Genomic DNA, 27,812 nt, shown 5'->3' on the forward strand with positions numbered 1-27,812 from the left:
TTTGCTGGAAATTACATTCCCTGTCCTGGGTCAAGCTGTCAGGCACCTGGAATTACTTAGGAGCTAGCTACCACATGCGGCCAGTTTAATTTACGATGCAAATATACTCCTCGGTTCAGGGGGATGTGATAGTTCACTAAGCTGGGCTTCCCCCTCTTTCCCGCTGCACCCCCCCCTTCCTGCAGGTATAAACAGAGTCCTTATGTCTTCTGACTAGAACCCAGCTGACTATAAAAATAAGGTCTTCCTGAGTAAAAACGGGACTACCTTTTACATTCCTTCAATGCCAAGAGGATTTCTCAAATCCTACCCTTCACATAGATCTGTTTCCTCATTGTCCGTACAGCACGACTCCGCAAACAAGTTTAGAACATTTTACAAAGCAAAGTCTTACTGAAACGGGTCATTGCTTCAAACTGCTTTGTTGCTTTTGAAATCCCGAGGGCAAAACATATATTTATAACAAATACCATACCATCATAAATTCACATTACATGTATTCGTGTTCCACATTTTACATTTACTCTATGGTTATGGCGACATACTTTACCTGAGAATTTTACCAGTTCAAGTTTGTCATTCAGTCGGTTAGTTAATACAGTATTGTCTGGTGAGTCAAGGATGTGGACAGACCAGTTATTGAATCTTAATTCTGCTTCATGCCCGCTGTTATCAGAAGGAGATTATAGAACCTCTCTGATTCAGTTTTTTGACCTGTACCAGAGGGACAGTGCCGTCTACCTCCGACAGGCAAGTGAAAATGAAATTTCACAGCAGATGTACCTCCTGGTTCATGGCTCTTGACACATTGCTGCTGCTGCTGTAGCTGTTTTACCGTGATTACCATTGTTACAGAAAATCGGTATTTTTGATGTGTATTCATTTGTTTTTTGAAATGGTGTGTTGGTCACTGCAGGTTCGCCCTGCAGTGGTCGGCAAACTCACTAGTCCACAGAGCCAAATATCAACAGGACAACGATTGACATTTCTCTTGAGAGCCACATTTTTTAAACTTAAACTTCTTCTAACACCACTTCTTCAAAACAGACTCGCCCAGGCCGTGGTATTTATTAGACTCAAGGGCCCAAAGAGCCGCATGTGGCTCTCGAGCCGCAGTTTGCCAACCACGGCCCTAGAGCTTTGGTCAGTTTAGCTCTGGAAAACAAGCCTCACAGCGGAACCGAACTGGGGAAGCAGACCTTCTTCTGAACATAGAAGCTTCGTCCTGTTTCATTTTCTACAAATCCACCGGGGCCTCGCCCCAGAGCCCGTTCCTGTGGGAGCAGCAGGAAAAGAGAATGCGTCTGATGGCTGTTTGTGGGTTACAAATGGTTTATCAGAGGTGGAGTGCTCAGGCAGTTAAGAAAATGTACGGTATGATATTTAACAGCTATTTATACAGCACCCGTGGCGGGCCATGCCAAGGGCCTTATAATCACTCCTCAGTCACCGCTGCTCTCCGCGGTGGTGTTACCTTGTCACCCCAGCTCTTGCCCAACACATTTCTCCGGGCCGGGCCCGCCTGGCAGCGCCGGGCCAACTTTCACATGCATGGACTGCTGTTTAATCACCTCTCCGCTCTCCGAGGAACAGGCAGCCTTTTCTTCTGCCCCGGTCGACAAATATTTGAGGGGCCAGACACTCCGAAGGAAGACTTATTCAGTGTGATAGGAGGAAAACGGATGGGAGAGGAGAAATGGAAATTTTAGATGAAAACGGGGGAGAAAACACAGCTTTAAGAATCCTTCATCCTGTAAAATCACGACAGGCACTCTGAATGGGGTCTGGAAGAATATCTCAGTGTTATTTAATTTACAGTTAACCCCATTATCAGTGGTCCCACCGTATATGTATATGGTGACGCTTGATCTCCTCTTCTTATACATCTAGTTAGAAGAGAATGGCCAAATATAACGTAGTCAATTTTGCTATTTGTAGCAACAACTAATTGGAAGTTTGTCGGGAACAAAATATTTTATTCTCTTTTTACTAGATGTATAAGGAGAGGAGATTAAGAGTCACCATATAGATATATACTTTAGAAAAATTAAGAGTTGACTATTTCCCTCAATTTGGAGAAAATTACAGCTCTAGAGTTAGAGGCTGTTAGTTGGAATTCCAGATTTGCCATTGATATTTTATTTTAAGCAAGTCATTTGACATTGGGGATTGTGAAGAACAAAAGAAATATCCATGTGACTGATAAAGGGTAAAGCACAGCATAAACATTGAACAACAACAACGTGATTGGGGAAAGGATGTGTCATCCTCAGGAGAGGGGTCATTCGCAGCAACAAAATAAGAACTAATTGCACCACATATGTTCTAGGTGCTGTTTTAAGTGTGTATGCATATTAATTATATAATTGCTATGTGAGAGGTGCTATTATAGCCATTCTTTAGAAAAGAAAGCCGAAGCAAATAGAGAAGTTAAGTGATGTACCCAAATCCATAAAGCTATTATAAGAAAGAAGATTCAAACTGGAACCCATTCTATACTATACTTCTTGTATATGAAGAAATAAGTGATTTGTCATTTTATTTTTTAATTATTTTTAAAATATATATATATATTTTATTGATTTTTTACAGAGAGGAAGGGAGAGAGATAGAGACCTAGAAATGTTGATGAGAGAGAAACATTGACCAGCTGCCTCTTGCACATCCCCTACCAGGGATGTGCCCGCATCCAAGGTACATGCCCTTGACCGGAATCGAACCCGGGACCTTTAAGTCCGCAGACTGAGGCTCTACCACTGAGCCAAACCGGTTTCGGCTGATTTGTCATTTTAGAGAGAGTGTGTCTTTTGACCACCAGATTGCAGCTAAAGCATTGCTTTTATCACTGTGAAAGCCCATTTCTACGGAGACGCTCATGCCCTTACAATGGGGGGATGATAAAACCATATTAAGTTGGAAACATTGTAAGTCGAACCTTCATTTAACCTATTTAACATAATGAACATCACAGCCAGGGCTCGCCTACCGCGAACGTGCTCAGCACAGACTGTCCAAAAGCAGGGCAGCGCAGCACACTGGAGTGCTGCTGTTGACCCTCCTGGCCTGGCCGGGGCGCTGTGGCTCGCTGCGGCTGCCCGGCAGCACAGGAGGGTGTGGTGGTGCACATTGCCGGCCTGGACAAAGACCAGCACTCAAACCTCATAGTATAGTTCCTACTGGAGGTGCAATACTTTCACATCACTGTGAGGTTTAACCATTGTAAGTTGGGGGCTGTCTGTAGAGTTTAAGACAGGGGTCCTCAAACTTTTTAAAGTGGGGGCCAGATCACGGTCCCTCAGAGAGCTGGAGGGCCGGACTATATGAACTACTAATTCCTACTGTAACACCTTGGCTGCGCTCACTGCCCAAAAACCTGGCGGGCCGGATCAGACTCCTCTGCGGGCCGCAGTTTGAAGACGCCTGGTTTAAGAGAATAAAAAACAACCTTGGATAAGGGGTTTCAAACGATAAAACTACTTCTTTTGAGATATTGGAGAAGGTACATTCCAGATATTCACATCTAATTCTGAACCTGTCAGTCTCAGCGTGCTCCAGAGAAAAGTTGTCATTTCCTTACCCTCACAGGCCTATTCTTTTAGAGTTTTTTCTATGTTATTATGAGGCACTGCCACATGCCATCTCTAGGCCTGAGAGTCAGTCCTGCTTCCATCCTCTTCCTCATGTCCGATTTTCAGTGGGTACCAGGTACTCTGATTCTACTCTCGATCCAATGGCCATCCCTCTTTCTCCAATGCTACTTTCTTAGTTTGAACCTCAGTGTTTGTCACATGGATTATGGCCATTGAATGGAGGCTGACTCACTTACCTCTAGTATTGTCCCTCCATATCCAACGGGGAGATCTTTCTGAAATGCAAATCTGTTGCTTAAAATGTTTGTTATATGCCTCTAGCGTCACGATCTCATCCCTTCTTCTCTCTCCAGTTTCGTTTCCGTTAGCTCACAGCCCTGTTTTGGCCATGCTGGAAACTTTGCCGGTCCCTTGGCCATGTACTGTGGCTTTTGACCCCCATACTTTTCCACATGCGATTCTCTACCTGGGAAAACCTCCCTACCTTCCCTGGCTCCTTCAGGGCCATTCTGGAAAGCTCTGTGACCCCTACTGGAAACACCGGGGCATAAAGCCAACCAATAATATCTACCATTTCAATTGAGGATGATTTTGTTAGAATTTTTAAGTTTCTAAAAACAATTTTTGAGTTATTTATGATTAGAACACTGTTTTTCTCTCCTTATTTTTATGATCCAAACAATTGACATTTAAACATTCTTAAGAGTGTAGAAATATTTTTCTGTGAATAAGAATGAAAGGAGAAAACCACTTTCCTAGATACAGCTGTGTCAAAGGGGTTTTCTTTTCCAAGAGAAGAGCTTTCTTTTTCATTTTTATTTCAACCTTTTAACATTAATTATTTAAAATGTAGGTTAACAGGATTTCTTTATTTACAGAGAGATCATGTAAATTACATGCATATCATCACATTATTATTGGACTTATTCAAGAATGGGAAAACCACTGGCACATTCCTTGGATACATTTATTGTGAATAAAGTCATTAAATAGAATAAAAGGCATTAAATTAATAATATATGACTCATTAATTGTAATTTTTGGTGCTTTTATCCTAATTTGGTATTAACCCCTCCTTGTTTAACATATTCATGATATGACCTATGAAGAAAAGAGAAAGAACGTTATTTTCTACGAGAGGCCCGATGCTTGAACTTCATGCCCGAGGGGGGTTGTCCCTCAGCCCGGCCTGCGCCCTTTCGCAGTCTGGGACCACCTGGGGGACGTAGCAGTGTGCCAAGTGGTAGGTGCCGGGGAGGAGCCTGAATGGGGGCCAGGTGCTGCTCGCGCTCATCACACCCACTGTGCCCGCTCTGCGAGACAGGAGAGGCTCCTGCTGTGCACCTGCGCTCACCAGCCACGAGCCAGGCTTCTGAGTGGCGCTCCCCCTGTGGGAGCGCACTGACCACCAGGGGGCAGCTCCTGCGTTGAATGTCTGCCCCCTGGTGGCCAGTGCGCATCATAGTGACCGGTCGTTCTGCCATAGTGGTCACTTAGACTTCTTTTATATAGGCTAGAAGCCTGGTGCATTTGTGCACCAGTGGGCAGCCTGGCCTGCAGGATTGGGCTGAAACTGGCTCTCTCACATCCCCTCTGGGGTCCCGGATTGCGAGAGTGTGCAGGCCAGGCCGAGGAACCCCACTGTGCACGATCGGGGCCGGGGAAGGACGTGGGAGGTTGGCCAGCTGGAGAGGGACCACAAGGGCTCCAGGGAGTGTCTGGCCCGTCTCGCTCAGTCCTGATCAGCCCGACCCTAGCAGCAAACTAACCTACCAGTTGGGTCATCTACCCAGTCTTCCGATCGAACTCCCGAGGGGACAATTTGCATATTAGCCTTTAATTACATGGGATTCTTAAAGTAATAATGAATATGTGATGATTCTTACTTTATTCTATCACCTTTCAGATTTTCCTATGGATTCTAGTAATGGAAACTGTAGAGGGCCGAGCAGTGGTGAGTACATCACTACTTTGCGGGTTTTCATTTGTAGTCAAATCTTTGATGTAACCTCGATACTGAAGTCTTGGTTGGGGACATTTGCGCCGTACATTTTAAAGTAAGCTTATAAAAATTATTTTTTATTTATGTTAGTTTTCTTTTTTAAAATTATCATGCAATAAAATTGACCTTTACTTTTGGTCATTAAAAATTCCATGAATTTTTATAAATTCTATACTTTTTTTTATATATAAAAGAACATTTATTTGGAAAATCACAGAGGTAGAAGTAATTCATGGAACAAACGGGCTTAGGAAATAAGTTACAGAAGTAAAGGAAGGACTTAGAAGTGAGGAGGGTAAAGGTGACACACCTAGGAGGATAGGGAGGGGAGGGAGAGGAGGGAACGCCATGGTGTACTTCCAAGAGGGAGAGCTGGGTGCCCTGTGCTAAGGGTTTTAAGATTGAGATTTTAGGGGCAGTCCCAGTGGAAGATCTCAATAGAAGATTCATCAGTGTTCTGGTGTGTCCTTTCAGGGTCTGGGTCTCCACGGTCGTTATTCAATGCAGCTGGTCCTGAGGTCAGCCTTGGCGCCTGGCATTGCGTGTCCGGTGTTTGCTGTTTTTCTGGGCGCAGAGCTGAAATACAGCGGAGGCCCCGACATTATCTCTAGGGAGGGAAAGTCAGGGTGTCCAAACTGCATGCCCAGTGATTTGCTGGGGGGGGGGGGGGGGGGGGGGCGGGCAGGTCCCCCTGGGCACAAGGTGGCTTTCTGTGCCTGGCCCATCATCTTTGCTTTGCTCTTGTCTGTCTAACTGCCTACGCCTCTCTTCCCCTGAAAGATCCTGGTTCTGAATTCTTTCAGAGAAAAAGGGCTCGGGTCTGTTCTGTAGCTGTTCCTGCTGAAGAGGGGCTAAGTTCTCCTTCAGAGCCAAGGTATCTTTGCTCTCTGTCAGGGACGATGAGACCCGGGCACCGCAGGAAGTGGTGATGGTGTCTAGAGCGGCATCTCCTGAGCATAAACGGGGCTTGTAATCTGGTGGAGACAAGCTGAGTCACAGATCTTCATAAGTGAAAAATAAGCTTTTAATCGAACTAGAGTCTAATATTTACAGCCGTTACAGAGTCCTTTAAAACATAATCCCCCCACCCCTCCCAAAAAAGTCATCCTCATTTTCATGAAAGAGCCAAATTAAGACCAATTTGTTTACTGTATTAAGTGCAGATTTAGTTTGGCCTGATTGTTTGCACTAATACAATAAGAATTACGATGGAGTACGTAGGCTCTTTTAAATCGCTTTGCTGGGAGCTGATGATTAAGCTCTAATCAGCCCCTCAGCTGGGAGCTAGCGGAAGGGGATAATGATGAATCCACTACCAGTTTGATGGTACTGGTCTTCTCCATCTTCCTGCTGCTATTTATTTTTCAGACTCCTTAAGTAGCTGCTTTATGCATTTTGTTTAGGTTTTATAACTCCATTCAGCGGCAAAGATATGAGGGAGTCTACTTAGGCCGTCTTATCATAAAATAAACTTTTAAATGAAGTATGACATATGTGCAGAAAAGGTCATAAATCAGAAAAGCATGCAGCTCAGTGCCTTTCCTCAGAGCAAACACTCTTATGTAACTACCACACAGATGAGGATATCGATACATCCATCACCAGCACTGCAGCAGCCTCCCTGTGCCTCTTCCAAGTCCTAACCTCCATGCTCTTCCCGGAGATAACCACTGGCAGGGATTCTACAGCATATTTTAACTTCTGCCCGATTTTATACTTTTATGAATGACATCCACGATGTACATGTAATTTGTGCGTGTGTGTTTGCGATTTCCTTTGCTTTTTATTGTGCTGTGTATAGCAGTACTTTCAAAGTTTCATTGCAGTCTATCGTATGAATATATGACACTTTATTCATTCCAGTGTTTCTGGATTTTGGGGCTTCCAGTTTTTTGATATTACAACTCACGCTGCATTTGTTTCTTTACTAGTACGTAGTAAACATTATAACTGCAATTAATTATTATATACTTTTATTCTTTTTCTTCTAGTAATTTATTGATTTGGGTCTTCTATTGTATATGTACTGCCTAGTAGGGTGTTTTATACATGGAAGCAGAAAATAAAATGTTTATAACATTTGTAAACATTAAAAATTAAAATTAAGTTTACTAAGTTTGTAAGTAGGTTTGAAACATCTGTTTTCATTAGATTGGACCAGCTTTCCCTGCTGATTTCCACTGACTCTTATCGGAGTGAGAAGTGTTTGAACTGAGACAATGTCTACCAAAGGCGCCCCAACAAACATTTATCTTTTAAAAAAATTCATTAGTGTTCAGCAATAGTTCTATTTTAAGGATCGCTCCCACTATTATATTTGGTCAAAATAAACCAAAAGTCTCAGTTGTATAATACACAGTACACTGGGTAAGTCAAAAATTTTGGCCATGTGTGTGCATGTGCTATCAATTTGTCCTGAAGTTGTGGTTAGAATAACATAGCACTTCAGTGTGTGAAACAGAGAAGACATCAACAACACTATACACAATATACAAAAACAGCTCAATGTATAAGATTATCTGGAATGAATGTAACGTTCCTGGGTTCAGTGTTTACTATTCCTCTTTCACAATGTTTTCCCGTTCTCTGGCATAATGGGTGTGAAGAAAAAGCTAGCAAACAAAACCAAACTCATTCTGTTTGTATTCGCATGCTCTGAAAAGAAAATATAATTTGTCAAAATTCTATACTTTGGAGTAATGTAACAGCTGAGGTTGATTATGATAAAAGAGGAAACGAGGAAGACATAAAAACATTGTAATCCACATAACCCCTCTTTCAAAAGTGTCAAGCTGTGTCTGTCTGGAATTTGGAAAAGAAATTCTTTCACTCTGGTTAATTTGTCCTGTGCCTCTAAGCTTAACAATTTTCTTTTTCTTTTTTTAGAAATAATAATTCTGTCTGAGCAGCTCACTATGATAGTGTCAACTCACTATCAAAATAAGGAGAACATTCTCTCTTGTTTCTATAACTTGGAATGTGGAGAAAAACAATTTTAGTTCTATCCCAATGAATCACTAGGTCTGTCAAATCAACACAGAAAATTGAGGGAGGTAATAAAATGATGCAATTAAAAGATATATTTTTATTAAAGTAATCCTGAAAAAGAATCCCCATAGCCTTCTACTTTGGGATGGTGACCAATGTATGAGCTTTTATATTTGAAAAACACAAATTTCCCAAAGAGGAGATAGAGTTGGTAATTTCTGACACTAATTATGTAATCGTGACCAAATTACATAACTTCAGTGGGTCTGCCTCCTAATAGAAAATCAGATTATATTGACCTCTGGGTCCCCTTGTGATAAAAGTAGGTTTACAGTTGTGATGACATGAAACACAGAGTTTATTTTTGTATTGTTATTATTAATTGATTAATCTTTGCATTTGCAATAGGAACAACTGTAAATCTACATTTGCCCGCCACTGTGTTTTCAAATGAGGGCATTAGTAAGTCTCTGGGGTAAGCTGGGTGCTTCTTTCTGGGCCTGTTTCAAAGCTCCTTCAGAGAAGCTCCTCTGGGCAGCTGAGAGGCAGCTGCTGAGGAACTGAAGGTTCCTGCTCGCCTGCACCTGCCAGGCACCCAGGGCGGGTGGCCTGTGCCTCCCTAGCTGGGGTAGTACAGACCCGTTCTCCCTTTCCTTCAACTTTCTGCCCTTTTGGCTTCCTACTAATTTTGGGAAGGAATCCAGTTGGTTTCCCCTTTTGGTGCAAATGTTTACTGAGCACAGGGGCTGAATGGACTTGGGAAAACATCTACCCTTTATTGGAGACAAAATGAGGATAAATAAGAAAGTCATTTTTAGGTGGCCTATCTATGTGTCGTTGTTGTTTTGCAGTAGTTTTCCTCCAGGGTGGTGACCCATATTGTACTGGTTCTCCTCCTGCCGCCCGGGGGTGGGCATTCCCCAAGGCTCTGTGCGCGGCCTCTTTCTCCTCACAATGACCTCTTCCTATCGGTGTCCATCCAGCTGCCAGGCTAAGTCATCCCCTGTGACTGGTTCTGATCTCTCTCCCAGGCAGAGTGCCACACTCCTCCATGACACTTCTACCTGGGTAGTCTATTTGTATTCCAAATACAACATATTTAAGAAATAAAGTAAACTTTTCATTAAAAATCTCCTCCTCGAAACTTTCTTTTTAGGCTGTGGTACAATTGTTTTCCCAGATCCCCAGCACTGAAACGTCTTCCGCCCGACCATTCACCACAAATGTGATGACCACCTCCTCACACCAGGCACATTCTTAGGCCCAGGACGTGGTATGAAGGAGTGAGCAGTTTTCTGCGCTTCCCTTTTCTTTCACCTCTTTCCTGTGTGCTTGGAATTGAGTAGAGACATTATATTCCAAACGACTGCGAAGCCTACTTCATTTTTTTTGTTAATTGACCTCTTTGGAATACATCACAAAACATCATACTTCAAGATTTCACGAGAGAAAAATGGGCAAATTGCATTGACTTTATATTTTGTTGATCCTGAATGATTCATGGATCCAGACTCCTTGGGAAAGGCAGTTTTAAATTTTCCAAGGACGTAAATCTTAAAGGAGTAAACTAAATTTCCTTTTCTTATTAATATAGTGTTAGTCCTCTCAATCTTAAGCAATTCCCTTTTACAGAGTTCAAGTAACTATGAATTGAGACCTTTATTACATTATTTGAGGTTTGTTTTTTCAGCTAAATTGAGCAAATGTTATTTTTGCTTTTTAAAGCCTTATTATATTACCTAGGTTCAACAATCAACTTCATTGCATTTTCACATACTGCTCTAATCCAAAGTAAAATCTAGTAATAGGATATTCTCTGCCCTGTGTCTATCTTTAGGGAATAAATATTATTTTAAACATGAAATGAACAGCTGCTATGCCATGATACAGGTCAACCTATGGAAAAATGAAAGAAATATCTTATATGAATTTTATGTTAATAGTACTTTATTGAGGTAAAACTTACAGTAAAATGCACTAATGTATGCTGCATTGAGTTTTGGAAAATGCATACACCCATGTAGCTATTAATCAGATCAAGATCAAGAATATTTTCATCATGTAAGTTCTTTGGTTAGTCTATTCCTCCACCTACCTATTCATCAGTCTGTTCCATGCTTCTATCTCTATATCTATTTTGTTTATCTGTTTATTTTGTTCATTAGATTCCACATATGAGTGAGATCATGTGACAGCTGTCTTTCTCTGACTGGCTATGTCACTTAGCATAATACTCTCCAGGCCCCTCCATGCTGTCTCAATGGGCAAGAGATTTTTCTTTATATAGCTGCATAGTATTCCATGATGTAAACAAACCGCTTATTGATGGACACTTTGGCTGTTTCCAGATCTTAGCTATTGTAAATTACACTGTTGTGAACATAGGGGAGTGTTTATTCTTTCTGATTGGTGCTTTGGGTTTCTTAGGATGTAGCACTCCTAGAAGTGGAATCAATGGGTCAAATGGCAGTTTCATTTTGACTTTTTTGAGGAAACTCCATACTGTTTTACATAATGGTTGCACCAGTCTGCATTCCCACCAGCAGTGTAATAAGGTTACCTTTTCTTCACATCCTCACTTGTCATTTGTTGATTTGTTGATATTGACCATGCTGACAGGTATGGAGTGGTACCTCATAGTCATTTTAATTTTCATCTCTCTGATGATTAGTTACTTTGAGCATTTTGCGTAACGCATGGACACAGACAATAGTGCCATATTCTTCAGAGCTATAATATCATTAGAGGCCCAGTATATGAAATTCGTGCACTCAGGGGGGTCCCTCTGCCTGGTCTACGCCCTCTTGCAGTCTGGGAGCCCTCAGGAGAGTGGGCCTAAGAGGTCAGTCGGACATCCTTAGTGCTACTGCAGAGGCTACTGCATTTGCTAGCCGTAAGTGGTTTCTGGTGCAGTGACCACTAGAGGGCAGCTCCTGCGTTGAGCGTCTGCCCCCTGGTGGTCAGTGTACATCATAGCGACTGGTTGTTCTGCCATTTGGTCAATTTACATATTAGCCTTTTATTATATAGGATTAGAATGGCCACATGTATGATTATTTTGGTTTGCTAAGCTTGACCCTTCAAATATGGGATATGTGCATGATAGTTTAATGGACTCCTTCATCAGGATAAAAATTATCATGGTCTACTTGAGTCAAAATGGCAGAATCAGGCACTACTGAAAAAAATATCATTGTTTTGCTTACTTTTGATAGGTATCACAGATCTGTAGGTGGTGAGAAATCGGGAAAAAAATATTACTTTTTTTACTCATTAGGTAATCTTAATAAATGATGGGTTAGGAATCTTGGTGAATCTCCCAGTAACTTTACATTTTTCCACTTTTTAGATGTTAAATAGTAGGGGATGGATTCTAGACTCAAACCCAGGTGTGTCTGACAATCAAAGTCCATCCTTGCCCTAAATAGTTTGGCTCCATGGATAGAACATTAGCCTGTGAACTGAAAGGTCCCAGGTTCAATTCCAGTCAAGGGCATGTACCTTGGTTGCAGGCACATCCCCAGTAGGATGTGTGCAGGAGGCAGTTGATCGATGTTTCTCTATCATCGATGTTTCTAACTCTCTATCCCTTTCCCTTCATCTCTGTAAAAAAATCAATAAAATATGTTTGAAAAATTAAAAAAAAAAAAGTCCCTCCTTTTAACCATGGTGTTTTTCTGGACTCTTCTAGTAGTATATGCCTACTTTGTAGTATAGATTTACTTTGATCTGACTAGGAAGAGTCAGTCTTGAAAAACAGTGAGAATCATAACATAAATAGAATTATATATTTCTTCTCTTTCCCCCCTGTGACAATAAATCCTGAGCACAAATCTAAGGTCTTTTCCTTAAAAAGCAGAAAAATGCTCATTCATGGATAGTAGTATTCCGAAGTCATGGCACAAGGAAGGTTATAGGAGTTTTGAAATCTGGCCAAGGTAATTAGAGTCTTACAGGTTTGGTTGACACCCAAAGGAAGTCAATTTCATTTATTTATTTATTTATTTATTTATTTATATTTTATTGATTTTTTACAGAGAGGAAGAGAGAGGGATAGAGAGCTAGAAACATCGATGAGAGAGAATCATCAATCAGCTGCCTCTTGCACACCCCCCACTGGGGATGTGCCCACAACCAAGGTACATGCCTTTGACCGGAATCGAACCTGGGACCCCTTAGTCCACAGGCCGATGCTCTAGTCACTGAGCCAAACCAGTTTCGGCAGGAAGTCAATTTCAAACAAAGGTCAGGGTTAGCTTGAAAGTCAAATCCCACTTCAGCTTGAATTCAAACAAGGATGCATTAAGGTCCAGTGAGAATCAAATTGCATACTTGTATCAGGTTCTTATAATTCTTTAGAGCTTGTAAAACAATATGACCCTTTCAAATAATATCACCTTCATGTGTTTTCAGTAAATGAGCCAATATTTATGAGCAGAAAACTGAGCAAAGTGTGCGACCACTTTCCTCTTGGGCACCACAGTGCCCTGTAGGGCATCTCCCTGAAGTGCAGACCATGGTCTATGAAGCGCTGGGCACATTAATTTTGCAAACTCAGGCTTGTACTAGGGTGATGAACTCACGTGAAAACCTTCCCTACAGTTGAAGAACGCTTCGTCACTTACTTCTTTTATTGCTGCCAGCTCCTTTTCATACTTTTTTCCTTTGATAAGAACACCAAGGCAATTTCTTTACAAGCTTTTCTTCTCAACAGTGGAATGCAAGCAGATTAATTTCTAATTGTTTTTGTGCAAAGCGCAGTAAATAGATTTTATTTGACCGGTATAAAATTTAAAAACCTTGTGCCATTGGGAAGCTGGAGAGGAAGACTATTAGCAAAATTATTAGCAAATTAAATTGAAGCAGAGATGATAATAATACTAGTGGCGCAATAAAAGTCTGAGAAACCAGCTATTGGTACCCTGTTTCCCCGAAAATAAGACAGTGTCTTATATTAATTTTTTCTCCCAAAGTTGCACTAGGTCTTATTTTCAGGGGATGTCTTATCTTTCCATGCGCTAGGTCTTATTTTCGGAGGATGTCTTATTTTCGGGGAAACATGGTAGTAAAGAAAAAGAAGCTGCTACAGTCTGATTTAGGGTGGCAAGTACAAAAAATAATAAACAATGTATGCAGTGTAGCCTTCTATAATTCTTTACAATTTTCCAGTTTTGGGGCTTTGGGGAATATACACTGAGTGACCAGATTATGATGATCTCTGAAAGCATAATAATCTGGCCACTCAGTGTATATCCTATATAAAAAAAGGCTAATATGCAGATTTTCCCCTCCACCAGTAGTTTGATCAGCAGGCAGGCCGGCCAACCACCCATGTCCCCTTCCCTTGGCCAGGCTGGCCAGACCCCATCCATGCACTAATTCATGCACTGAACCTCTAAAATACACACACACACACACACACACACACACACACACAGACACACACACGCACACACTGACTGGCCAAATTATTATGTGTTCAGAGATCAGAATAATCTGGCCACTTGTATATGTAGATGTGAGTAAACATTAGGAAAAGGATAATCCTTCAGATGTATTGCGCTAAGACACACTTTCATGAATATGTTTGAGTGAGTTAGCATAAATAAGTGAAAGGAAGTTCTTGCACATTTGAACTTTGTAGATATAAAATCCCACTTCTTTTATTACCCTGTTATTTCATTGAGCTACTAATTACTTCAACTAGACAGATAATTGCTTATAGCAATAGCTAGGAATTGGAACATGGAAAGGGCCACATATATGGTATGGCATTGCCACTTCTGAGGCCTAAGTGACCGTTATAAGAATGAACAAAATTTTGTCCCAAGAACATAATTGCTTAGCTCATTAGATAGGAAATGGTCTAGCTATGTCTATGTAGTTGTGTATGTACAGTTATGTAAATACTTACTTGAAATCTTTGTAAATCACTTTATGATATAATTTTTGAAAAATCTCTGCTTGGGAAGTTTTATGATATCTATTTGTTTATGCTTCAAGTGAAGTTATATGGTAATGACATATTAGACTCAGTCCAGTGATTATGTTTTTGCCAAGAGTTTTTATTTTATTTTATTAGAGTACTAGAGGCCCTTGCATGGATTTGTGCACTGTGGGTGGGTTGGGGGGGGAGGGGTCCTCAGCCTGGCCTATGCCCTCTCACAATCTGTGACCCTTCAGGGGATGTCAGACTGCTAATTTCAGCCGATCCCTGCAGGCAAGGCCTAGGGACCCCACTGGTGCATGGATTCATGTGCTGGGCCTCTAGTATGCATATGAGATCTTTGGTTAATCTCTTTCCACCCTCCTCCCTCCCCTCTTCCCTCTGAAATTCATCAGTCTACTCCATGTTTTCATGCCTGTGTGTTGAGCATCTGCCCCCTGGTGGTCAGTGCATGTCATAGCTACTGGTTGAACGGTCACTTAGACTTTTATATATATAGATGTGCAAATTTCTGAAGAATTACAAATGTGCAGTTATTTATCTACATGCATTATTTTGATAGATATCTGTTTTATTTTTAAAAATGTTTTTATTGATTTCAGAAAGTAAGGGAGAGGTAGGGATAGAAGCATCCATGATGAAAGAGAATCATTGATTGGCTGCCTCCTTCATGCCCTCTACTGGGGATCAAGCCTGCAACCCAGGAATATGCTCTGACCTGGAATCAAACTGTCAACTCCTCATAGGTCAAAGTTCAACCACTGAGCCACACTGATCCTTGTGTTAGATATCTATTATTTTTTTTCAAAATATATTTTATTGATTTTTTACAGAGAGGAAGGGAGAGAGATAGAGAGCTAGAAACATCGATGAGAGAGAAACATCGACCAGCTGCCTCTTGCACACCCCCTACCGGGGATGTGCCTGCAACCAACGTACATGCCCTTGATCGGGATCGAACCTGGGACCTTTCAGTCCACAGACTGACGCTCTACCACTGAGCCAAACCGGCTTCGGCCTAGATATCTATTTTTAAACTACAGAAAAGCACATGCCCTTATCTACTGTTATATGGATGAGGATAATTTGTAAATCTTCAGAAATAGTCTCATCTCAAAAACATCTTTCCTTAAAAAATGTGTAACATTTCTGTATAAAATAAAGTTTTATAGTAGAATTAGATAACTTTCCATTTTCTTTTAATGGGAATATAAATGTTTTGCTAACAAGAAAGCTATTATTCTTTAAAATAGCAACCAGCACTGATATTACCCATTATTTATTTTCTTGAAATATTTATTCTGCAGAAATTGTGTGTGAAAAGTTATCTGCAGAATAGGGGAAATGCTATGCATAGCAATGAGGAATTTCTCACCTCTCCCGTGGGTGAGAACAATAGTTGTTGCCACTATTGCTCTGCAGAAGAGCACCTGTCCCCAGTTGAGGTGCTTAGTTCCAGAATCTAAAAGCTTCTACTCTCCTTGGGACTGGCGTACTTTAAAACATGTAATCTGTAGGTTCGACTGAAATTAAAATTTATTTTGACTTGAAAACATACGTAGTCAACAAAAGCTTCTGCCTTTTATTAGTCTCAATGCTAACATAAAACACTTTTTAAACAAAATATTTTTATTGGCTTCCTACTGTGATTTGTGTGTTCTTTTTTTTTTTTAATTTTCTGTGTCAAAATAGAAGAAACAAATACCATTTTATTTAAAAATATATATTTTATTGATTTTTTTACAGAGAGGAAGGGAGGGCGATAGAGAGTTAGAAACATCGATGAGAGAGAAACATCAATCAGCTGCCTCCTGCACCCCCCCACTGGGGATGTACCCGCAACCAAGGTACATGTCCTTGACCGGAATCAAATCTAGGATCCTTGAGTCTGCAGGCCATCGCTCTATCCACTGAGCTAAACCGGCTATGGCCCACTCATTTTTAATGAAACTTTCTCTGGAGCACTATTTAAAAAAAACCCTTTACACAAATTAAAATGTTTTAAAAAATAATTGTGTATTATTTTCTGTCCTTCTATTGACTTTCATGACTAACAACCTACCATGTTATGATGCATGTATAATATATTTTTCAACTAACCTGTAAACAATATAGCAGTACATTTCCAAGATGTTAAATGATTTGTCCTATATATTAAACATTTTGAGATAATTAGAACTTCTGTGACATAGACCTAAATTACACATAAAATGTGTCCTGGTCACTACTCATCAAATATTTAAAAAAACATGAACCTTCTCATTTCAAAATATGCATGTAGTAATTTCCTCCACTAACCGTAAAGATGCCATTGAGTTAAACAGCAGGTATTCTGCCTATGAAGGAGCTCAGCTTCTCTTCTTAAAAACCTCACAAAGTGCACCAGCTTGTAATAATACCTGCTTCTCTCATTGGGTAGCTTTTAGATTCAGGAACTAAGATTTGGAGGAGTGCTGTGTAACCTGTAAGGCTTCTATGAATGTAAGGGTATTCCGAGGGGTAAACCAGTTACCTGAGCATAAGAAGAAAGCTGCCTCTCATTAGGCACTAATTCTACTTTCATAAGCACAGAGCATCCTCTTTCAGGATTCATGTTCTCCTCCTGCTTGGTGGTGAAAGTGTTTGCTCAGGGTCCGGGTAATTTGTTAGAGAGGAGGAACTTTTGAGTCTACTGTTATTGAAAATAAATCTATGTGGAGAGAATGAAGATAAATTTAATTCCAGACAAAGATATCAGACACATAGAATCTCTTAAGAGCCCTATTGCCACCAAATTGAATCTAATCAACCAAAAAAGTGTGAATAAATAAAGCTAATGTTGAAATTTTGTTTACAGAGAAAATGTTATATTTTTCAGAACGCTGCAAATGTAAGCCTATTAGAGCTACACAGAAGACCTATTTCCGAAACAATTACAACTATGGTAAGGATAACTTCGTGGTTGATCTATAAACTACTGTGTAAAGAAGTGTGTGTGTGTGTGTGTGTGTAACTTAGTAGAGCAGTTCAAGAATAAGACTTAAAGGCAAATAAATAAGGACAATTTTTGAGAGCATACCTGTCCCAAATAATTAAAATATCTGATGTGAAAAAAACAAACAAACAAAAAACAACAACAGCAACAACAAATAAAATGTCTGATGTGGGCAAAATTCTTAACAAATCATTGATTTTGAAGCATATCAGGTAGCAGTGCTGTGTCATAGAATCATGTAACCAAGTATAGAGATACGTTTCCAACTGGGTGGGAGGGACTCACCCCCTCAAGAGCCTGAGGAGGAATGGAGCGTTAAAGGTGCTTTAAGTTCAGTTGAGTTTGCATTTATTTTACTTTATTTAATCAATTTTTACTTTATCCAGCTTTCATAATATTATTATTATTATTTTTATTTTTCACTAACATCTTTTATTCAGTTTTTATCCATATCAGCGAGAATCAAAATTGTTAAATTTTCCAATGGCAGTTTCTCCACACCAGAAGGTAGTCATGACTCTCAAAGGAAACAATTTTGGGGGTTTTCCTGCCTTCAAAATGTTTATCAAATCCTGTATTTCTCAAAGGCTTTTGAAACATGTAGAAAATAAGTAAGAAATATCCCACAAATGAAACACATACCAAATGTCAGTAATAAGCGACACATTCCTTTGGGGAAATGGCTGTTTAAAAAAAAAAAAAAAAAATCCAGTCTGTATATGCAAAGTAAAGCAAGGAAATTCAGTCTTTTTTTTCTTTTCTTCTTTAAAAATCCATTTTTCCTAAAATATCATTCCACAAAATTGGAAGTGAAGGAATAAAAGGTGAGGAGAGAAAAGAGAAAGGGAGGGCACACACACCATTAACACAAAAAGAAAAATTGTACAAACTTAAGCAGTTTATAAGAGACCAGGGTCATACTGCAAGATACCAAAGGATGGTTGAAGAAATCACCATTCTGCAGGAACGGTGTTTGTGCTGCTGCGTGAAGATCAATCAGTGAAGAGCACTTCACTGCCTTGGAGCAATTCCCCTTCCCATTCCAAATCCTGGTTTCTGCACCACCTCCTCAGGGAGGGCCTCTCATTCGGCCACCCAGCCCACCTCGAGGGCCTCCAGGTCCCCGCAGGCGGTTATCTCGCCGGTCTCCTTCCCGGGCAGCTCGATTCTTCTTCTCTTCCACATTCAGACGGACTTCACCCCTGAACATGATGGGCCTGTTGCTAAGAACCTTTTGGACAGGCTCAGAATCATCAAACACAACAGAACCAAAATTGGGTAATTTCCCACCACTGTTAATGCGCAGCTCCACCCCATTCCCATAATTTTGAAAGGAATCTTTAAGCTCTGATTTGTCGACCTCATGAGGCAGATTGCCAATGAAGAGTTGGTGACTGTCAGGGTGTCTCACGATTCTTCGGGGTTCAACATCACCTTGCTCACCAGCCTCACGGATTGGTCTAGGTCCCCTCTGGGGAGGGATATTTATCCGTTGTTCTCGAACTCTTTGATCCCTCTGAGGCCTCTGCGGTGGAATCTGAGATTCAGGCTTAGACTCTGGGCGAGGCTGTGAAGCTGGTACTTTAACAACGTGAGGTGGTATCCCAGTAACCGGAACAGCACCACTGGGTGGAAGGTTCTTACTGGTCACAGATGCCCAAGAAAATGTCCTCAAGTCTTCCTGCGCTGTCTGAGCGATGTCTGTGGGTGCTGGGCATCCTCAGGAGCAGTTTCCTCCAATACTGGCTCACACTTCTCCTCTTGGATTTCAGATACAGGTTCTTGCTCCGGTTCTGGTTCAGGATCAGGCTCAGGTTCAGCAACAGGTTCCTCTAAATGTTCTTCCAAGTCATTGCTGACAGCCTGATCATAGAAAGTTCCACCATCATCAGGTACCACTTCTGGTGTTTGCTGTCTTTCTTCAGGTTCCTCTACTTCTTCCTCAGATTCCTCCTGAGGTTCAGTGACAAAGCCACCAAAGACCTCATCTTGGTATCTGAAGATATCGTTGTGAACGTAGAACTTATTTGCAACAGAGCCCTCAGGAGCAAGGACAAATGTCTGCATGAAGCTCCTCAAAGCCTGGTTGTTATTGGAGAGCAATCCCATCACCTGGACCACTACACCATCATTCAAAGTGGCATGAGCATCAACATGGCGAATCTTAGTGTGGCAATTGGTGAAGTTTTGTGACATCACTTTCCTATGGATTTCTTTCTGTCCATAGACTGCATCTGCTGGCTTTCCATTTGAATCCAATCCCCCGTGGACATAAGAAAAGTTCTTTCCATAAAACCTGTGCAGCATGTCTGGGGCCTGGTTCAGCAGAGTGTAATATTGTCTCACGAATTCCCGCCCGACCAGCAGGGGACTAGGCTTCTCCATAACCATTGCTTTGGTCAATTCAACCTGCGCGGCTGAGACGGAGAGGAACAAGCTTAGCTCCACCGCTCGGAGGAAGGAGAAAAAGCCCTCACGCAACTGCGTCCGCACCCATAATAATATTATTTTTGTTGAAAATAAAAATACTAGTGGTTGCAAGTCATGGAAAGAGAATATTTTCAACAAGGAAGTTGAAAGAATGCTATCACATAAAATGGGGTACAGATCACAATCAATGGAGAGAAGATACTTTCTCATAACCAAACAATAATAACCAGGTTGCCTATGGTTTAAGGATTTTCACTTGTCTGAGTCTTACTTAGAGCTTCTTTGGGGAAGGCAGGCACTCCAATGACTAAATAGCAGGGGGAAAAATCCTCTGAAAAAAATTTAAAATCCCCAAGTATATTGATTTTCGTAAATATCTATGTGTCTATTGAAGAAACAAAGTTGGGGTGGGAGCAATCGATAACTCAGATAAAACCTCTGCTTCATTCAGAATTAGTTCAGGTAAAATTTCTTGAGCTTTCACAAAATTACTGAATAATAAAGTAAGTCTTGCAGAGAGGTATTTATTTTGGAGGGGGTATGTGTGCTAAAAATTTCTAACGAAAATAGTAGCCACATGGGTAAATAAATCATTAGTTTGAGAAAGTTTGCACAGTTCGCTAATCTCTGAGAGTTGATGGATGCTGCGAAGCACATTCACATAAACCAGGACCCCAAAAATGTCTGCTGGCTGGGTTGTGAATTTATCATCTGACTCTCCAAAATGACATTTCCCAAAGGGAAATCTTATCTTTTGTTGAAATACGGAATAGAACACTGACAGAGAGGGATTCCTTTGCTCACAAGTCACACCAAGCAGGGGCAGTTGTGTTTTGTTTTCTGTAAGTTCTCATATTTGAGACACAATTTTCTGAAAGTTAAAATACCTGTGAAGCAAAAATGAGGTTTTTCTCCTAATTTTTTTCAGAATTAGTAACTTAACTTCTATTGTGTGCACATTGTACTGGTGGAATATTAAGTAAGTTTCTGTATGGAGTGGGGGCATGGATGCAGCTATTAATTGGCTAATTTTCATGGGTTACTTTTTTCATTTTTTTTTTTTAGTCCAAAACTTCTAAAATATTGTGACTCAGCTGAAAGTGATCTGCTGATATGTGCCTAAGAGGCTTTTAAAAAATGGGTTCATTTGGACAAGTCTATTTCTCCATATAACATCCAAGGATATTGAACCAGAGCAATGAGGGTGCCTGGGAGAGAGCCATTGGCTTCTTGCAAATTGACACTTGTTACTTCACAGGCTTTTTCAAACTCCCTTTATGGAAAAAAAAGAAAAAAAAAAAGAAAGAAAGAAAAAAAGAGCTCATTTGCCACAAGTAGGAATCTAAAGAATTTGGCCCCTCCACAGAAGAGAAATACAGAAAAGAAGCAAATCTGTACTTGCTAGATTATGAGTCAAACACTTCAACTTTGCAACTGAATTGATTATTTTTAAGGCAGTTTGTCTTTATACTGAGAAGTGAAGCCAACACTTGTGAGGTAAACTGGGTGTCAGTATATCCATCAAGAGAGGTAGATTAATGCGATTGACATGTTAGACTGTGTTCCATAGCCCATGAAGGGAAGGAATGTTGGAGTGACTGACTTCAAAGAGAATGGAGGAAGCAAGATCTAGTGGTGACTGTTTTTACAAAAAAAAAAAAAAAAAAAAAAAAAAAAAAAGTCGAATGCTTCCAGGAGAATATAAAAGAAAAGCTGTACTGAAACAAAGGGAAAAGGAGCTGGTGTATAATGTAAACAGGGAGCTAACGTGAGGAAGGTGAAAAGATCACAGAAATAGTTTGGAAACACAATAGAACAGGACATCTTTATAACCCTAATAAGACCCCAATTCTTTAGAAAATCTATTAATAGACCTGATAAAAGAATACTGACAAGAAAACAAAGCCTATTTAAGTACTGGGTCTTTACATATAGTGAAATTAATACAGTTTCTGTTGGCAGCAATGGAAACTGCAGACCCGCACAGACACACATCCAGATGAAATTTTTGAGGAAAATTATGATTGACCCGACCTTGGATTATCTAGATGAATTTTTCTCAATGAAATACATACCCACTATTTGGAAGGGGATCAGGGCTGAACATTAAGGGGACAGGTGTGCTGTGTAGTGTGTCACTCACTAACATCTAGGACAGAAATCTGGCTGACTTTTCCTCTCCATTCATTGAGCATCAAGTAGAGAAGAACCGACTAGACAGGAGCCTACTTGTCTTTTTTTTTTTTTTTTTTAACGTGGCACCTGTTGTGGATCACATGACCGTATCAGCTTCATTGTCTTTTACCCAGTCATTCGGGCCAAAGTTAAAGAGGTCAAGTCCAAGTGCCACGATGTGACTGCAGTGGTCGAGGTGAAGGAGATCCTGAAGTCTTCTCTGGTGAACATCCCAAGGGACACGGTCACCCTTTACACCAGCTCCGGCTGCCTGTGTCCCCCACTGAACGTTAACGAGGAGTACATCATCATGGGCTATGAAGATGAGGAGCGCTCCAGGTAATTCGCTCCTGAAGGATGCAGAACATTTCCTCCGCTTCTCCTATCCTACTGTGCTTCTCTAGAGATCTTACACTGGGGTTCTGACCCTGGGATCTGTCTGCCTACTAGGGGATTACAGATAGTTTTTAGTTGGGTCCCTCCATTGCAAGTATTTGTGTATAATTTGTGGGTGTGCATTTTCCTGGGGAGAGGGGTCATAACTTCATTTGTCCTTAAAGAGGTCCATGGCTCCCAAATGGTTAAGAATTACTGTTGTAAGACTGTAGAATCTCAGAAGGAAGGTGGGGGCAGGTGGGTTGATGGGAAGAGATTAATCAAAGAACTTGTATGCACATATGCATAACCCATGGACACAGATGATGTTGTGGTAAAGATCTGTGGGAGGGGCAGGTGATGGCTAGAAGGGAATAAAAAGGGGACGTCTGTAGTACTTTGAACAGTAAAGATGAAAAAGAAATTACTATTCTAAAAAAGTTACTGTTCTAAAACGTGGTCATTCTATTCTGGAATAAACAGGTTAAGTCTTTGCAATGGTTCCTTGTATTTTTTGGTAATGTGTTTTAATTTTCAAACATGCTTGCTTTAAAAAATGCAGATTACTGTTGGTGGAGGGTTCTATTGCTGAAAAATGGAAGGATCGACTGGGTAAAAAAGTTAAGGTGAGCCTCTGTTTTATGTTTACACAGAAAACCAGCCATTTGTTGCAAACAAAGTGAGTGCCCTCGACTACGTGAGAAATATTAAAATCTGGTATATCTGTATGTATATTTAAAATTCCAAGGACTGAGTTTGCCTTTAATATTGATTTCATGTAGGAAGGTCTCTGTATGCGTATGAGAAATGTAACTATAGTTGCCTAGCTTCTCACAATGCGAATTCTAGTTGTAGTTGGTCCAGTCCTGGCAGGGTGACTCCACATTATCTTTAGAGCCCCAGGCTCCTTCCAGCTTCCTGCTCTGCCATTTTTAAAAAATATATATATTTTATTGATTTTTTTACAGAGAGGAAAGGAGAGAGATAGAGAGCTAAAAACGTCAATGAGAGAGAAACATCGACCAGCTGCCTCTTGCACACCACCTACCGGGGATGTGCTCGCAACCAATGTACATGCCCTTGACTAGAATCAAACCTGGAACCTTTCAGTCCGCAGACTGACGCTCTACCACTGAGCCAAACTGGTTTCGGCCTGCTCTGACATTTTTAAGGATATTGCTTCCGTACTCATGTTCACCTGGAGGTCACAAGATAGCTGCCCCACCTCCAGCATCGCACATTATAGGAAGAAAGAAAAGAAAGGTAAAGAGGAGTTTCCAAGTGCCGCATCTAGCAACATTTACATTCGACTGGATCTCATGTCCAACTTTAATTGCAGAGAGGCTGGGGACTATGGTTTTGTTCAGCTGGCACATTGCTTCCTTGAACAAATTGCAGTTCTGTGAGTCACCGAAGAGGAGAAAGAAGGAGTAAACTACCAATATTGTCTCAATGGATAGCCACCATTTTCTGCGTACAAGGTGCAGCCACATTCATCTGTATAAAGAAGCTCCTTAGAGCAGTCATGTAGTTTTATTTTTGAGCCAGAGAACCTTAAATTCTGGAAGTGTTGCATTTATTTAAAAAGCACTGTAAATTACCCTTTATATAGAAGGTTCCATTTCTTCTTCTTCTTCTTTTTTTTTTTAAAGGGAAGCTTATCCCTAGGCGTGTGTGTGTGTGTGTGTGTGTGTGTGTGTGTGTGTATTTGATTAAAAATATATTTTATTGACTTTTTACAGAGAGGAAAAGAGAGGGATAGAGAGTTAGAAACATTAATCGGCTGTCTCCTGCACATGCCCTATTGGGGATGTGCCTGTAACCAAGGTACATGCCCTTTGACCAGAATAGAACATGGGACCCTTCAGTCCGCAGGCGGACACTCTATCCACTGAACCAAATCAGTAGGGCCATTTCTTCTTACTATACTAAGCAAATGAGTGTCAAAGAACATGGGAGAATATGTAGAGAGGGGCAAAGAATTGAAAAGGGGGTGTGTGTGTGTGTGTGTGTGTGTGTGTGTGTGTGTGTGTGTGTATAGGGTGGGGAAAGGGTGGTCAGAGTGGAAACTGTACCAAACATAATACATCCTCTTCCTTCTGTGAGTGTGAAGGGGTGGGAAACAGTTACAGGGTAAGCTAAAAACCCCTGGGCAGCTTACCTTCTACATCTGGCTCTCAGCACAGCTGAAACATTGGAGTCCAGTGACCTACAGAAATGCAGAGGGCATTACTCTGCAGGGAGAAACTGCCCTCCAGTAAGCTCTACACGTCCCCCTCCCCCCCAATACTTGTCAAAAGTGAGATGTGCTTCAAGTTTAGACTTGTGAGAAGTCTCTGTCTGTATCTCCTTTCCATTAGTTTGGTGTTTATTAAGAAGCGGCTCTTCTTCAGTATTCGGAATCTCTCCTATCCTTTTACCTTGGTTTCTGCTTGCTAATGCAGAACAGGAATGTGTCCTAAATTCCTGTACCAGATGGAAGAGCTGTTAACATCCCTGCTGCAAAGCATGGAACAGGGCTTCTCTTTCGGTACCAAAATGATTATCATCATGTAAAGACCCAGGATGCACGGCTTGTTTGTCCTGTTGCTTAGTAAGGCAAACCCGTTTTCTATTGCTTTCTATAGGGGACTCACACAGCGTTATTACTGTGAAACTATTGGTATTCTTAGTCTAGATTTAAACATGCTCAACAATTTAATTCATATGCAGCTACAAGGACTAAAGTTCTTGATTATTAGTAAACTTGATAGTGGAAAAACCTCTCTAAATATATATATATTGATTTCAGAGAGAAGGGGAAAGGGAGAGAGAGAGAGAGAGATTTTAATGATGAGAGATAATTATTGATTGGCTGTCTCCTACAGGCCCCACACTGGAGATCGAGCCCGCAACTTGTGCATGTACCCTGATTAGGAATCAAACCGTGACCTCCTGGTTCATAGGTCAATGCTCAATCATTGGACCACACGGGCTGGGCTGGAAAAATCTCTCTTGATTAGAATTATTAGAGGGCACAGGGGGGATAAATAGTAATGGGGAGGGGGAAGGAGGAAAAATAATATTTCATTATAAAAAAGAATAATGGAGATCTTTAGTTTTCCAGTCAATTTGAGGATAGGAAAAATAGTTGTGTGTGTGTTTGTGTGTGTGTGTTTGTGTGTGTGTGTGTGTGTGTGTTTTGCATAAGAGTTGCCCATTTAACTGATTTTTTTTTTTTTTTTTTGCTTTCAGTAGCTAGATCAAGAATTAAATAAAGACCTTTTTATTTTTTTCCATGCAAATGGTTGTTTATTTAAGTCTGGTATAGTAGGTTGTTCAAATTAAGATATTTGCCCTGCCTTGGAGAATTGAGAATCATACTATTCTTTTAATATGGAAAGCAGTAAGACTGTGGAATAAAGTGTTTAAAATGAATTACTTTTGGTAATTGAAAAATTGTAATTTATTATGAACTAAGCACTTTATACATTTTTCATCTGTTACTCTTCAGAGCAGTCTTATAAGCAGATTCTATCATTAATTCCAATAGGTTGATGATGAAAATGAGGTGGAGTAAAGTTTAAGGAACTCTGCATGGTAACCAATGGGGTTGGAGTTTGATATTCACTCCTCGCTGCTCTAAGTGTGGTCCCTGGACCAGCAGCAGTGGCATCACCTGGGAGCTTGTTAAATCTGAACATCTTGGGCCCCTTGCAGACCCACTGAGTGAGAATCTGCAATTGATCAAGATTTATAGGTTATTTCTCTGTTCGTTGAAATTTGAGAAGTATTCTTTTTTACTGCTTATAATATTCATAATGTAGCTCCCTTTTAATTTATTTATTCCATATAAACATTGTCACATTGTTCATCTGAAACATTGGTAAACTTGCTTGTGGTTGGTAAGGACTGCTTTGTAAAACTGAGCATGAGGGCAGAAACTAGTCTCTGCCTTCATTGCCCTGGTAGGTGTTACTTAGAAAACTATTTGTAAGACACCCTGTTCCCAACCTAAATTTTCTTTTTCTTTCATTGCTCAAATCACATGGATTTAAAGGACTTTGTGACCTTTTATGTTATAAGAGAGGAAGATGAAAAATAGCTCTTCGTTCAAATGGCCTATGTCAGTGGTCAGCAAACTCATTAGTCAACAGCCAAATGTCATCAGTACAACGACCGACATTTCTTTTCAGAGCTTAGTTTTTTAAACTTAAACTTCTTCAAAAGAGACTTGCCCAGGCCGTGGTACTTTGTGGAAGAGCCACATTCAAGGGGCCAAAGAGCTGCATGTGGCTTTTGAGCCGCAGTTTGCTGACCAGGGGTCTACGTAAATCTTCCATTTGTTGACCACCTGTGAAGGGCCAGCCTTGTATTTGTTATCTCAGGAAATCTCACAGGTAGCAACAGAGGTTTGTGTCACCATTTACTGACATGGAAATTTTCAGCTTTAAGTTTGATATAAAAGCATTATTGGTATAGCTAGCCAAGTTTGTGCTTTTCAAAATCTGAGAATTATGTTCGTATAGCATCAATTTCATTGTTACCCTGGGACATAGAGCTTATACTTTTGGAAAGTAGTAAAATGCTTTTGAGACCTGACTCTGCAGTCTCACTCAGTTGTCAGAGTTAGCAAGGACAACCCTGGTAACATGTGCATGCCACCACTTTTCTGTTTTAAATTTCACAGCGCTGGGATATGAAGCTCCGTCACCTTGGACTGAATAGGAGTGATTCCAGCCACAGTGATTCCACGCAGCGTCAGAAGTCTGGCAGGAACGCTAACCCCCGGCAGGCACGCAACTAAATCCTGAAACTCGGAAAAGACGTTTGTGGACTTCCTATTGAGCCTTGCATTGCTGGACTAGCAAAGGAAAAATTGCACTATTGCACGTCATATTCTATTTTTTTCCCCTTTACCACAAAACTCATGTGGTAACTGATATTACTTCTATTTTCTCTTTTGTCTTCTGCTTTCCTCTTTCCTCCTCCCCACCGCCGTTCTTTGTGGTCTGAGTGCAGATCCTTAAATATATTTTATGTATTCTCTTTCACTAGTCATGGGAAAACTGTTCTTTGCAATAATAATAAATTAAACATGTTGATACCAGGGCCTCTTCGCTGGAGTAAATGTTGATTTACTGCTCTGCGCCGAGACTGGGAATGCAATATTGGATACAAAGAGAGGAAGCTAAGTAAGCTGTACAATATACTCGGCTGATCTAATTACAGCCTCATTTTTGCATGCCTTTTGGGCATTCTCACGCTGAGACAGTCCTACATGTTTACAAAGGTAAAATAGCAGTCTGAAATAAAATGCTGCATAGGCCAAGCAATCAAGCTGCAGGGAGC

The 27,812-nt window shown here is 40.7% G+C and overlaps 1 protein-coding gene and 1 pseudogene across 2 annotated transcripts in view; one reads left to right on the forward strand and one right to left on the reverse strand.

Annotated features, from left to right (window-relative positions):
* The window catches only part of FRZB (frizzled related protein), a 31,011-nt gene extending 3,439 nt beyond the window's left edge, over positions 1 to 27,572 (forward strand). Inside the window, exons 2-6 of one of the 2 annotated variants that reach the window (XM_036421852.2) lie at positions 5,497 to 5,544; positions 17,385 to 17,450; positions 22,241 to 22,445; positions 23,044 to 23,107; positions 27,151 to 27,572. In XM_036421852.2, the coding sequence (XP_036277745.1) occupies positions 5,497 to 5,544; positions 17,385 to 17,450; positions 22,241 to 22,445; positions 23,044 to 23,107; positions 27,151 to 27,267 (500 nt within the window). In that variant the 3' untranslated portion in view covers positions 27,268 to 27,572. The remainder of the gene's footprint in view (positions 1 to 5,496; positions 5,545 to 17,384; positions 17,451 to 22,240; positions 22,446 to 23,043; positions 23,108 to 27,150) is intronic. The other variant, XM_036421853.2, reaches the window with a different exon arrangement.
* LOC118709621 lies at positions 17,917 to 19,920 on the reverse strand (annotated as a pseudogene).
* Positions 27,573 to 27,812: the final 240 nt, after the last annotated feature.

The sequence above is a fragment of the Pipistrellus kuhlii genome, unplaced genomic scaffold, assembly GCF_014108245.1.
Source record: "Pipistrellus kuhlii isolate mPipKuh1 unplaced genomic scaffold, mPipKuh1.p scaffold_m20_p_7, whole genome shotgun sequence".
Classification (NCBI taxonomy): Eukaryota; Metazoa; Chordata; class Mammalia; order Chiroptera; family Vespertilionidae; genus Pipistrellus; species Pipistrellus kuhlii.